Below are 14436 nucleotides of genomic sequence, written 5' to 3'. Positions count from 1 at the left end.
ATAATGTGTTTTATTAAGCTATAAGTAACACAGTAGAAATAAGGTTGTACACAGATGAAAAGCATAATGACAAAAGACTGAGATCTTCCTGTCTTACTGAATATTCATGATGAAAGTATGTTTCTCTACTCCTAAAAGCATTCTGATCAAAGTCAATCTCCAAGAAACTATAAAATACTAAACTAAAAGTACCTGAGCTGAGACTATAAAATAGCTCTTGGCTGGGGACAGTGAGGTACATCCCTACCAGAACCTTACACCACTCAGTAAAATCTGATTACTATTTCCCCTTCATGACAATTATGGATGGTATGGATGCTAGCACCAAGCCTGGCACACAACACTCCAGGGTAAGAATTACATGCCAAGAGAGGGAGAAAACTGTATTTAGGTGGTATTCCATATATAATGTCACTTATTTTAATTAGAACTGAAGCTTGTCTTACTCCATTTTGCAATACAGAAGAAGGGATGAGAAGAAAATTTACCAAAGCTCTTTGTACATACAATTTAAGCAAAAGTCTTGTCTGAACAAGACTTGGGACTGCTTTGGGCTCGCTCTTTTTGACAGATAAAAGCAGCATTACCAATGCCACCTCAGACTCTTGTAGGATTCCTCTTTACCCACGTTGTGGAATGTCTCAGATGGTACAATTGAAAAAAACCAAAACTTCTATATCCACTGCCCATGTTGCAAACTCATGTGTTATTCAGCCATTGTACTGAGTTGAAACGAAGTTGATGACTTTTGCCTATTTTGTCAGCAACGGAGAACAAAAAACCTAACTTTTCTTGGTTATCACTAGCACATTATCAAATTAGAGTTTGTAATAACTAGTTGATAAAATACTCCTGAATGTGCCATAGGAATTATAATTAGTAGAATTTTAAAATTCTTTCTCCTGTTTATTAACAAAAATGGAACCAGCAACATACCTCTTTTTTCTCTGTGAACTTCTTCCAAAAGCTTTTCTTGCTTTTTTATCTGTTTATAGAGAGACTGATGTTCAGCCTCCTTCATCTGTGTAAAGTGCTTGAGCTGTTCTCGGCTCTGCAGTAAGTAGCATCGCAGCTTTTTTTCCTTACTTTCTCTCTCCTTTACCTCCTCGCACAGCCACTGAAGCTTAGTCTATGTTAAAAAACAGAACAACAAAAAGTAAAGAATTCTAAGGAATGTAAGAGGACATAAATGTTAACCGGTCGAATTATTTTTGGAGTCACAGATTATTCATTTGTACCTAATAATTAATAATAACAATAAAAGGGGACGTTCAGATATATTAAGAGGACATATGTTGACCTTCAATGAGTCGCAAAAGAGATATATGTTGGCTGATAATTGTTTGTGAAGAAGCACTACACAGATTCATTTATTTATTTATTTTTAAATCAGGGGCATGAATTTGCAAGAATAATTATGGAAATTCACATTGATTTAGCGTACATAGACACCAAAAGCTACTTCTTCCTTCCAAAATACATTTCTCTCTCTATTCTTTGTTGGCAGAATTTAAAGCATTTATCCAGTCTGAAAAAGTGACATTAATCATTTCTGATCAGCAAAAGTTAATAATTGAGTTTCATACAGAGGAAAAAGAAAAGAGAGCTCATAGATAAGATAGGTCATGGTCAATATAGTAAATCTAGAAGTGGTAAAAGAGAATGCTTTCACACTGCCTATTTAAAACAAAAGGAAAAAAGGGGGAATTTTGAGTAGTCATTCATTCTAGATTTCCCTCTGCTAGCTAAACAAACTTAGGTGAGAAATATATGCAAATGATTATTAGGTGCTCTTTGAAAGGTCTTTTTAATAATAGGTCAGTGTCACTTTTTTAAATGAAGAAAATACTTCCTGTATAACATTTTTCCTTTGATTCTGATATGCTATGATTCTGATCTTACCTCTGCTATCTATAGAGGCAGTCTCTCTTGGTCTACAAGTCTTATGTACACCATACATCATCAATAACCTTAAATTATCTTACATGCAAACAGTTGCAATTTTTCCATAAGTCAATTCTCTTGTGGCTTTGACCTTGTTACATGAAGCAACAAAAAAAGTTTAAAAATGCATGTCTTCTACTGTTTCTCGTGATCTAATTTTATCATGAGAAACTTACTCCTTTTAAAAGATACTGGATAAGAAATGTGTTTGTGTGAGTTGGGGGCGCAGGAGGAAGGCTATAAAATGAAAAGCAAGAGTTATATGTTACCAGTTGTCACTTTGAGAAGCTTTCAAGCATGTGTGCACCCACATTATAGGATTATAAAGCTTCAAATGGGGAAGGAAAACAGTTCATTTTCCAAGAACCCAATCTAATAATCCTTTAGATTTAATAAACAACAGCCTTAAAGTAATTTCTTGCCTTGTTATAACCCTGCACGAGAAACTTAAGCTGCTGACTACATTCTCATGTTTTTCTTGTCTGAAAAGAACTGAACCTGATCTAAAGGCTATCATACCTCAATGCATGTTTTGTAAAAACAGCATTACTATTTATTTTTCTATAGAGACAGCTATTTCTTGTTAATAACAAAATTTGGAAAACTATTCCATCAGTTGAAATAACAGTCTGAGAATATCAGAATTATTGCCAAAGGAATGCTTTTGTATTTTTCCTTTTCCTCTTAAGTGCCTTTTCAAACACTTTCAACTGAATGATTATAGTTGTTGGATATGAGCTTATTCAGTAAAATTTCAAGAGGTTTGACTATTACCTTCGTTTCTGCTAACCAGCGATGTGGATCATTCAGCACCGTTGGTGTAAGTGATACTGCCTGTGGAATAGTAGGGGAGAAAGAAATAAGCATAAACCCAGGAATTAGACACAGAAAGGAGAAAGAGTCTTTCCTGCTTATTGCAAATTCATCAAATAAATATTCTTTGCTAAAAATCCAGCCTGGAAATCATATACATAAACGGTCCTTTTTTGAAAACATCGTCTTTCCAAATAATACAATCAGATTCTACTTTTAAATTACTATTTCTTAAGAAAAGACCAACTTCAAAAACATTCAACTGTTTTTTTCCTCCATTTTGCAGAACAGCAGCTGCACGTAAACCAGAAGTAGCAATTGTTGTTAGTCACTGAACTGTTATTAGTGTATCTACAGAAATGCTATGTGCAACATGATAAACATCTTACCAAAAAGTATAAAAGGACAAACCCCAAAAATGTTTAAATTACGCTTCATGATGATGGTCTTAATGTTTTCATGAAAAAGTCAAATCACCTACTTTGAATATTTGATAGGCATAAAAACAAAATTGTAATCTTCACTAAGCGCATAAAAAGAAGAAACTTGTAATGGAATGCTTCATTAATACTTCGTACAATAAGAAAATGTTATATGTCTTTTTTCTGCATTCAAACTGAACTATGTTAAACTTATTTTGAAGGTACTTCTACATGTTTTCTGTATTACTTATTAAAAAGGCAGTGATAATGGATTTTTTTTCCCCTCCCAATTTATAAGTTGATACAAAAGGGGAAGAAAAAAGTCTAATACAAGGCCCTCAACTGAAATCTATTTAAACCCAAGTAAACTATTAACCTTATGTTCAGCTTATCCTTCATCTCATGTGGTCCTATGCCATGATTACTACATTGTGCCTTTCTCTAATGTAAAGGTTTTGTGGTGGTTTTATTAGTTTGTTTTTAATTTACTGCATTTTGCATTTCAGCCAGTCGTGATGTATTTATAGTCCTAGTCCAATTATTTTTATAGCTAGCGTTATTTCTTTAAGAGGTGTTTATATGGGCTTTATTAACTACACTCAGACCAACGGTGCCTAAACAGCACTGTCTAATTAAGTACACACAAATGTTTTATGTGAAAATTACCACCAGATAAGGACAAAGCTGAAAAGAAATACTTTAGTAGCCTTGTCGACCATGACTTCACAAAGCAATGCATACTTGAAAGTTGAGACTTCCATGGCAGCAAACCTCATTCTGTGCAACCACATTCAAAGGTGGCAGTATTCAATTTATACTTTAAGCATGACTGGTGTAGTTATTGCAAGCATAAGATTTCTTAGAAGAAAAGACTGGTTGGAAAAATAAATCTGAACAATATATGTGGAATTTTTTGCTTAGAGCACCAGTATGAAGTGATTATAAAAAAATCCAGTACATCTTTCATCAGGGAAGATTAAGCCTAGTGTTTAAGTTCTCTGAATTTATCCATTAAATTCCTCATTGCTCACCTCAGTTGCAGTAGCAATCTCTTCTTGAATTAAAGAACTTCTCTGAAACCTTTTTTTTTTTTTTTTTTTTTTTTTAGAAACCTCGGCAATACCTGAAGTACTGAGCAGAGGAACAATATCACAAAGGAAACTTCTTACCGTTAAAATAAAAAGTTCAGACCAGGCACCACAAAACTATGTAACATTTGTTTTTACATCAGCTGTCTAGTCAAAAATTCAGATTCAAATCTGTTTTAAGTTTGCCCATGATAGACACTTAAAGGGGATGAATAAGGAAAATTGTGAAAACAGGGATCAGCAAAACTTTGTCCAGAAGACAAAATTCTGCAGGAGGTGGGAAGCAAGTCCAAGAAGGAATGGTTAGACGATCAAGAATCTGGCAACTATAGCACATCACAAAGACTTAGTAAAAAAAGACTTCTCTGTAAGGATACAGAGGAGAAAGCTTGTTTGTCAAACACGGTTTCTTATAATTCTCATCTGTTTGTGTGCTGCAACATCCCAACTCCATAGGTAAGTGGAAAAAAAGGCACAAAAGTAATACAAAGCTGAAACAAAGTGACTTCTCTCCACACCTTCAAACAAAACAGGTGAGGAGATAAAATCCATTATATTTTTAATATTTTTTCCTTTATATTATTTCTATTTTAAGTTTCAGTGTCAATGCTGAAAAATTTCTATTTCAAAAGCAGCCCTGCTCAGTCAAGTGACCATGAATTGTAGACTAGAAAGTATGCTCAGTTTAAATAGCAAGACAAAAAAAGGCATAATATCTGAGTGTGCTCTATGGTTAAAGCTGACACTAAAAAGCCACCAGGTAAAACACTTGCAATGCAAGTACCCATAATGCCAGTGAGTGCGGCAACAAGCTGAGTCAGACTGTCTGTTTTCTTTATTCTCAGCTGTGTACAATGTCAATTTAAGAGAACTGGTCATGTAGAATCATCTGGAGGAAGAGAGGGATTCTGTCCCTGGGGAGCAAATAAGAATGCTCAGGCTAAAAGCTAATGGGAGACAAGGTTACAGGAGAAGTAAGAGAGTGAAAAAAGTTACAGTAAGGTACAAGTTTCCTGAAATTTTAAGTCTGAGTTTTCTGGACACAAGGACCTGCTCCACAAAAAAGGAGGTTATAAACTCTTTTCAGTTCCAGCATTTACTTCTTTACTTAAAAAACAAAGCATCTAAATGATTTTTTAATAAAACCATTCTTTCATTTTCCCCCAATTTTAAAAGCCTTTCAGGTCTTTCTTGGGGACTTCTCCCCACTTGAGGTGGCCTAGGAAAACCTGCCTCAAACTTCTGGCTGATGTAAGGTCCTTTCACACAAGCAAACAAAAGGAGAACTATTTCTTGCAAAAAGAAAAATGGCAAAAGAAAGTAGTAATGATCAAGGTATGGGCGGATCTTCATAGTATTTCATTCCAATACCCAGCAATGTGCATCTGTACCAACTAAATATCCATAAACCTATTGTCCATACATTATCTATACCAGTTAGGTGACAACACCACATACAAATTCTGCTGTAAACATTCATTAAGAAAATAACAAAATCTGCAGCATACTTAAAACTTAGAATTACTTTGAATTTCTCCATGGAGTCCCGAGAAAAAATTTCACAGGCAGCATCAATTTCACTTCCTATCATGGTAAGAATGGATTCCTGTTCTATTTCTAACTGACGCAGCTGATCCTTAAACTGCAGTCTGGCCTCATCCATCCTTCTCAAATGATCTTCTTCATTGCTGATCTGTTTATCCTGGAGTGAAAGAGGAAAACCAAAACGAAGCTAATTATTGCATTAACAATATAACATACATCATTAGCCATATATCTTTGTCTTATAATCACACTATACTCCCTCATGCACCAAGTTCCTTGCCATAGACAATACCTTCTAGTAGTACTCATAAGTTCCTCTCTTGATTCTCCTTATTCTCCTGTAAATCAGTTATGAAGAAACTGCTACCACACCCAAACCCAACAATCATAGAGCCTATTTTCAGAGTCAAAACCAGACATTCTATTATAAATATCTTTTTCATGAGTAGAAAGAGAGCCCATAACAAATATTCCCCTTATTATCTTGTACCCTGAACCAGTTACAGGCATCTAATCTCTGTCAACACAAAAAGAGATCCCTGAGCTGCATTGGCAGTCAGTGCGCTCTCAAAGGAAAAGTATTCAAAGAATATCTGATGTGACAGTGACTGGCACCAAGGAAAGCATTTTATGTTATCATCCAATGTCAGAAAAAGCATTAAATATGTTATACATATTTTAAAAATTCAGATTCTCTTTCTTTATATTGATGATATAGCTACCATGTAAAACTGAACCGGGCAGCGGTTTTGTTATAAATTAAATTATGCATTGCAAATAATATAACAAAGCTATCTCATGAGAAGTTAAATTGATTCACATCTGTGCTGCTGAGATCAGGAGGATGTAATGCAACAAAGGAGAAACACTTTAACAGGCACATTTCAGTACATGCAAGTGCCTTCAGAATGGTGAGAAAAGCAAGAATAATAATTTTGAAAATGCATTAATTACGGACCTCTGCAGCAGCAAGGTGCAACTGTTTAAATTGTATTTATTGGAAATCTTCATGCACTGCTCACATGAGACACCGCTGTGTAGCTAGGAAATTTCTAACATAGAAGTTCTGTGAATGGGATACATGTAGAATCAGAAAATCATTTAGATTGGAAAAGACCCTTACAATCATTGGGTCCAATGATAAACCCAACACTGCCAAGTCCACCACTAAACCATGTCACTATGTACCACATCTACACATCTTTTAAATACATCCAGGAAAGGTGACTCAATCACTTCCCTGGGCAGCCTGTTCCAATGCTTGACAACCCTTTCTGTGAAAAATTTTTTCCTAATATTCAATCTAAACCTCCCTGGCCTAACTTCAGGCTGTTTCCTTCATCCTTTCACTTGCTTCTTGGGAGAAGACTGACACCCACCTCCCTACAACCTCCAGGAGGTTGTATACATATATATGTATAGGTGATACACATACTATCAAAATAAGTGTTTTTTAAGATAGATGACCTTAAAATGTGAAAAAGCCATACCTGATAAGCAGCCTGATTTTTTTATTAATTCATACAAAAATACTTGAGTTAGTAGCTATTACAAACTGAAGGAATCACGAGGATTTTCAATATGCATAAACTTCTAATATTTCTGCACTACCCACATGGGAGTTGAAATAGTGATCAGTATTCTCAAAGTAAAAGGATTGCATTATATATGCTTCCAAAGTCAATATTCTATGCTATCTCATTATTCACTGAACTCAGTTCACCACGTGCCAAAGTTCACTCTCAAAGACCATGACTAAAAGAGGATACGTAACTCAGTATATTTTTCCCCTTTATTTTTCATCTGTTTAATTTTCTGAGTGTGCCATCATTCCTTAACATTCTACTTTCACAGCCTATAAGTGAAATGAAATCACTAACAACTCAGAAGTGCATAGAAGGCAGAGATAAGAAAGAGAAAATTGTACCATTATTCTCTGCCCCTTCACCTTTTGTGAAACAAAAAAATATCCAAACTATCAATAATACCTGTTTCTTTGAATCAGTATTTTCTCTAAGGACAGAACGACACTAAAAGTGTAAGTGTGGAAAAGGAAAAGAGATCATTCTTTTGTAACAAAATAGGCTTCTGCAATACCACAATAAGACAGCTAGTACGAGATTTCTCAAGAATATTATCGTTTCCCCCATCCTAACACCCCTTCCGCCAATCCATGATAAAACCACAATAGTAAATAGTCTCTTAAGTTAACTGATTAACTCAATCAAGTGGAGCTCTCCATCTGCATTTGCCTTCAAAGGTTGAGACCACAGGACTGTGTGCTTAAAAGCTTCTCCATTCTTTTTCAGCTTAGATATAAAAGATGATCTCGGTCTAAAAACTGTATCTTCCCAATATTAGTTCAGGTTGGAGCTAGTTTACAACTGACTGCAGCAGACTATGTAAACTCCTACAAACACATTTCCTTAATAATAGATATTATAGCGCTAAAACCCCAACCTAGAAAAAACACATTCTGAAGTTTTCATTTGAGGTACTTTTTATCAGTCTAACAAGTTGAGCTTTTAAAGCACCTCCTGTTAGTTTAACAAGCTAAGAGAAATGCCAGGTTTAAGATTCTCTCATTCCATTCTTTCAAAAAAAAAAAAACAACAAAAAAACCCCAACCCACCAAAAAACAAACAACCCCAAAACCCCCACAAAACTAAACAAAGAAAAACCCACAAAAAAAAATCCCAAACCACCCCATCATTTTTCTCTCAGGGTTAGTAGTCACAGCATACTGACTGACAGTCAGTCAGCATATGCTGAAAATATGAGAAGTATGACAAAAGGAGCTAATAGCATTTCCAAACAATTACTTTACCTACATTCAAAACAAGCCCATTAGATTTTAAGCTCGACACCTAAGTGTCGAGCACTTCATTTATAACAACAAAATATGAGTTAAAAGTCAAACTGAAAAACCTGAAGAGCCACAGAGGATCTACAATATCCATGGGCCTCTTATTGATTTAAATAGTTTGAAACTACTGAGAAATGAAGAATTATCTGATGAGAATGCAGCAGCCCCTGTGAAGTCAATGAGTCAACCTTTTGTACCCTGTTAATGTAAATGCCTATATCAAAAAAATTCTTTTCACAAGGATGAAAAATTACTAGATTGACACATAAGAGCAAGAACCTTCCAGCTAGAGGCTAAAATATCAATTTAAAAAAATTTAGGATATCATGAAAAATTTACAAGCAATTTCCTGCAGGGTACACAATTTTTTTTTCCTGAATTTTTATCTAGGAAATCAAATTTTTCAGTGATGTCTTAATATGAATTAAGCAAATACTGACAGGTATGTGTTTTACACTGGAGAAAGTAAAACTTCGTCCATGTACAGAAATACTTATCTGAAATCACAATGTTGCAGAAAGAGAAATTTAAGATACAATGTAAAGCACAATGTAAAATACATCCATGTTAAGATAAATATATTAAAAAGGTGTGTTGTAGAACCAATCATGGAAACAAAGTAGAACTCAAGAAAGCAGAAAGAGTTACAAAATGAAATTCTTCAGCAACTCTGTATTTATCATTAGATTTTTGAAAAGAAAGGCTGGGAACTCCCAGGTTGTGAGACTGCAAATTAATATTTGATAGTAAATATTAATCACCAGAACACTACGCCACAAGAAGGCTGGAAGACAAGTGTCCAACTCCAGAAATACAATGCCAATAGAAGAAAGGGATGTGAATTTCTTTAAAAACTTGCTGTCTTTCAAATATTCAAGCAGAAAATTTTCATCAAGTTATTTAGAATTTCTTTTACCATGCTTGCATGGTCTTTGTCTAGTTCAAATTAGCCCTAAATTATTCATAACTGCACTGGCATTTTAAGAAAATGTGAAGAAAACTAGAAGTGTTTGGTTAAACATTTGTTATTTACCTATAGTAGAAACAGGGCAGGCAACTGGACTTATATTTCTACTCCCAAATAGTATTAGCGAATCTTTGGAGGGATAGAATTAATGACTCAGCCAAAGCACTTTTGCCTTCTTTGATTTATATAGAAACTAAGTACTACAGTATGACTGTGTATATTCTTTAATATGTATATGTATTTTTTCTATTTTAAGTTTACCATCTATTTCTAGAATTCACTATTTGTTTTATGTATTTATCAGTAGAGACTGATGAATCATGGCTAAAACCAGGTAAGTTTACCTTTTTCTCCAGTTCTTGTTTTACAAACTCACATTTCCGCCTGAGTTTTATATTTTCTTCTTCATTTTGGGTTAATTCTTCTGTCAATTTATCACACTCATTTTTTATCTTCTCCAGTTGTCGACACTGAGTCTTGACTGTGTTTTTCTCTTCTACAAGTTCCATCTGATGGTAATGGGAAAATAGATTACAAATTCACTGTACGAGTTATTTTAAAACAGTTCCAGACTGTACAGTTTCAAATCCATGGAACACTATTACAGAAGGATAACTCTATTTTACATTTAAGTTATATTAAGTGCCATCACTTATCACTTAACATGGAAAACATGTATCACAGAGTTGTAGAACCATACAGTGTTTGAAAAGCAGTAAATAGAAGTCTCAGATTCTGCATTTCAACTCTGCTACACTCATCAGCTTACATCACCTTAAGAAGCCCAGTATTTATGCAACTTTTCCATTACTAAAATAATTTGGAATCAGAAAGTCTAAAATTATCATTTCCTTTCAGGACATAATATCAACTTTATATCTGCATGGAAATAACTGCAAAGATTTAGTATTTTTAATTTCTAGAATTGTGTGGGTTTAATGCTATTCATGGAAATATTGCAGAGAAAAATGAAGAAAACATTTAAGGGCCTTGAAAGCCCTAAATAGGCAAGTGAATAAAAGTATACTTGTTTCCAGTGGAAAAAATAACTGACTGAAACTGACAGATTTGAGAAATTCTCTAGAATATCTAGAAAATGCAAAAAAATACACAAAACAAAGATGGAAATTACACACACATTCCTCGAAACCAGCATCATATTAGATGAATTGTGAGATGCAATTACACACAAAAATAAACCTGCAGAGTAAATTCCTTCCTGAGGAAAAGTAAAAATTCTATTCTCCCAACTACACTATAAAAATAACTTTTATGGGAAAGAAGGGTAAGGAGAGAAGTTTTATGAATTAATTTAGACACCAGAGCTAACAGAGCACAAAAGCTCCCCCGAAGGACAATTCCAAGAAAGAACTTTGGTGTCCTAAGCCCACAAAGACTTACAGACACAAAGACAAGCCTCCAATGCATAAAATATTTTCTGTTAATATGCTTATAAAATCAACTTCTCAGCTCCTTCTAAAGGTAATTGTATCATAATGTCTAAGCAGATGGAGACAATCCAAGAATCAAATTCCTCATTTCTATCACCTTTGAGACACAATAAAGAAAGTTAATTTTTATTAATTTCCAGTATGGACAAGGCAGACATGACCATAATTTAATTGATCTGCATTGAACCCATTTTCCACATCTGATAATCTTCAAGAAGAACTACACCCACTTGGTATACGAATAGAAAACAATTCAAAGAGAAACACACATACATACACAATTTTGTATATCTATAGATACATATCTCTATATAACATTGCATTAAAGATTAATGCTTGAAAGTGCTGTCAAGCACGAGGACATTTGTATTTCATTAGTATAAGTGAACAAGGATGTTTTTAAAGCAAATGAGGGCATGTAGTAAAATTAGGGGACAGACCAAGAGTTCTGAACACATAGCTGATTGGGGACCACTAAGCAAACCACTTATTTTTCTATGCCTAGTTTATCTACAATTTTAAATAATTTTAAAAAGACATGATAGAGACATTGGTCGGGAATCCTTTAGGAGGTTTTAGCAGAAACAGAATTAAAAGCTTAAGCACCAGAATGTCAGCACTGAGACAGTAAGAACCTTCTCAACACTGACATCTTGTACAAAATTCTATGTTCTTCTCCAGTTCTACTGCAACATATAATATTCTTATGGTACCTCCCCTACTACCCCAAAAAATCCTTAACTAACTAGTATTTTTTCAATCCAGTGTAGCACTACAGAAAGCCAGACAAGAGTGAGCAGAAAGTATCATACAGAGGAGGCAAGAGAGGGAAGAACAATAAGGATCAAAAGTCACTTCTTTTTACAATCTATGCAGCAACTGGTCCTGTAAACACGGCTCTGCATCCTTGATTTCCTGAAAGTAACTGATCAAAATTCCTCTTCTAGTTAAGTTTAAGACTTTAGATCTTAATAAACGTGTTAAATTTCCCTTTCTTCCCCAAGTCCCTCCCAACTGACCTTTATTTTTAAGACTTTAACATTAACAACCCTAGCACAGGGTTATGTATATTCCTTCCCAAAAGCAGTTACAAAGGTTGAATGATGCTGAGTCATAATTAAGGCCAAGATTATTACTGCAACAGTAAAAGACAATTGGTTACTGGGTACAAAAACCTACCAGCCTGGAAAAAAAAAAGCAAGCAAAAAACCCCTTTCTGTTGGATTTCCCTAAACTGTACCCTAAAACTACAATATTTAAATATAACTCGATAAAATGCATGCTAAGTTTACCTTAAATTGGGAGAAAAGTATGTCCATAAAAGTGAAACCCAGTTGCAATGTAATTATGAGTTCAGACAAAAAGTAACCCAATCACCTGCACAATGACGTGTTCTCATCAGGTCTTCCTACAGATGGATATGATTATGTATTTTGTTGCACTTACAGTCTTTGAATGAAGAGAATGTTGTGCATTATCATTTTAGTACTGCTAATAAAAGTTGCCTACCCTAATATTTTACAAAATTAATCTCCCAGAAGCTCTTCCCTGTTTCAGAGACACAAAGCTGTAGAAAAAAATGTACGTAGATCAAGGATTCCGGGAAAGTTATGGCACTGTAAATGAAAGCAGGAAGTGAATTTTTTAAATATTCTGTTTAGGTACAACAATCGATACCACTATCAAGGCCCTTACTGTAGGATTGACCTTTCCATAGAAGAGGATATTAATATTAGAGTCAACTCATTTTTGGATTACTACCATCCAGAATACACTTCCCTTCTTTTCCCTTGATATTAAATGCAGTCTTAATTTCTACGTAATTGTCAAAGAAAAAAAACCAAACTTGGGCAGATCATTTAAATTATACTAGACACATTATAATTTAACTCTCCAGTGTTAAGCACTGATGTCAAAATATTTTGATTTTAATGATCCTTCCACTAACAACCATCTACTATTTTTTTATTGCTGTCTTCATTAAATACTATGTGTTACCAAGTGGTTAAGAATTATTGTGAATTATTATGTCATGAATGATATATTAAATAACTAACCATCCTTTTCTAAGTAATGTCAATTCATAACTGCAAAAATGTGGAAAATATGCATTTTTAACTAGTTGCATAATTGTGAGACAAGAAAGGAAACAAACGTGTACATTATGATGAAATAGATCATTAATCACTTAAGCTTTGATTAAGGATTTTATAGCTTTTCATGGTTAAGTTGGTAGAATCTTGACATGAGCAAATTTTTAATTTAATGGGACTGAGGTAGAAAGCGTATTTATAGTACTTCAGAAGTGTACTCAAAATATGTTTGTAATTTACAACCTATCTGGAAGACTACTGCCTCCATTAACAGGAATATAGAAATTATTATTATTAGGACATGCAAAATACTATCTCATATATATATTTAACCATGTAACCAAAATTGCTTCAATAAAAGTGCAATGTATAGCTTGTACAACTGTTCACAGCTAATTGTGCAGGCTAGACCACTTCAACTTAACTTTTCAATTTTATTCAGATGACTTAAAGCCATTAAAATGCTCATTTTCTTTCCTATGCAATAGCCTTGAATCAGGAACAAATGATGTAAACTAAAGACATTAACTTGTTTCTTTGTGAATAAAATGCTGTATTTCATCATTTACTATATGACCACAGTCACTTTGAGAAATTGTACAGAAATTTGAAATTCTAAAAACTCTTTGAAATAGAACCATCAAAATTAACCTTAACAAACGTTATACATCATCACTATTCAGATTCTGAAAGTGTTTCCAGATACAATGACAGTATTCCTGCACCATGCAATTAAACATTTACAAAAATGGATCATCCCTGAAATACTGGAAGTTCTTTAATCAGGCCGTGACAATAACTGTAAAAATAACAGTTGAAAAAGAAATGATCAAATCACATTAAAACACTACAGCCTCACATATCTCCTTCTGCTCTGATCGCAGACATACCTATTTCACTACTTTTGAACTAAGAGAAGCTTTTGACCTAAAACTGTTACTGTTACATTTTTTACCCTGAACTTTAAACATTTATGACAACCTGCAATAAAATGTATATTAAACACTTTAAAGCTCATGCTTTATTACATTTATCAATCAATAGGGAAAAATATAAAAAAGTCTGGTGTTGGAATTCTTCAGAATAAGTACCTTTAGCATTCTAAGCTGAGCCTCTGCATCATCCTTTTCTTGTTTAAGGAGTTTCATGAGCTCTTGAACGTTTCGTTCATGTTTGATTTTAACATTTTGTAACTCTGATCTAAGATCTGCCAGCTCCTGTTGGTGAACTTCTCTCTCCATCTTCAG

At 34.0% G+C, this 14436-nt stretch overlaps 1 protein-coding gene across 1 annotated transcript in view; it reads right to left on the bottom strand.

The window, feature by feature from the left end:
• The window catches only part of CEP128 (centrosomal protein 128kDa), a 125921-nt gene that overhangs the window by 64629 nt on the left and 46856 nt on the right, over positions 1-14436 (bottom strand). Inside the window, exons 13-17 of the mRNA XM_009895894.1 lie at positions 14281-14436; positions 9990-10154; positions 5793-5969; positions 2719-2778; positions 937-1129 (exon numbers count right to left, since the gene is read on the bottom strand). The exon at positions 14281-14436 is cut by the window's right edge and continues 477 nt beyond it. Of these exons, the coding sequence (XP_009894196.1) occupies positions 937-1129; positions 2719-2778; positions 5793-5969; positions 9990-10154; positions 14281-14436 (751 nt within the window). The remainder of the gene's footprint in view (positions 1-936; positions 1130-2718; positions 2779-5792; positions 5970-9989; positions 10155-14280) is intronic.

The sequence above is a fragment of the Charadrius vociferus genome, unplaced genomic scaffold (genome assembly GCF_000708025.1).
Source record: "Charadrius vociferus isolate BGI_N301 unplaced genomic scaffold, ASM70802v2 scaffold102, whole genome shotgun sequence".
NCBI lineage: Eukaryota > Metazoa > Chordata > Aves > Charadriiformes > Charadriidae > Charadrius > Charadrius vociferus.
This window is presented reverse-complemented; position numbering and strand designations above follow the sequence as displayed.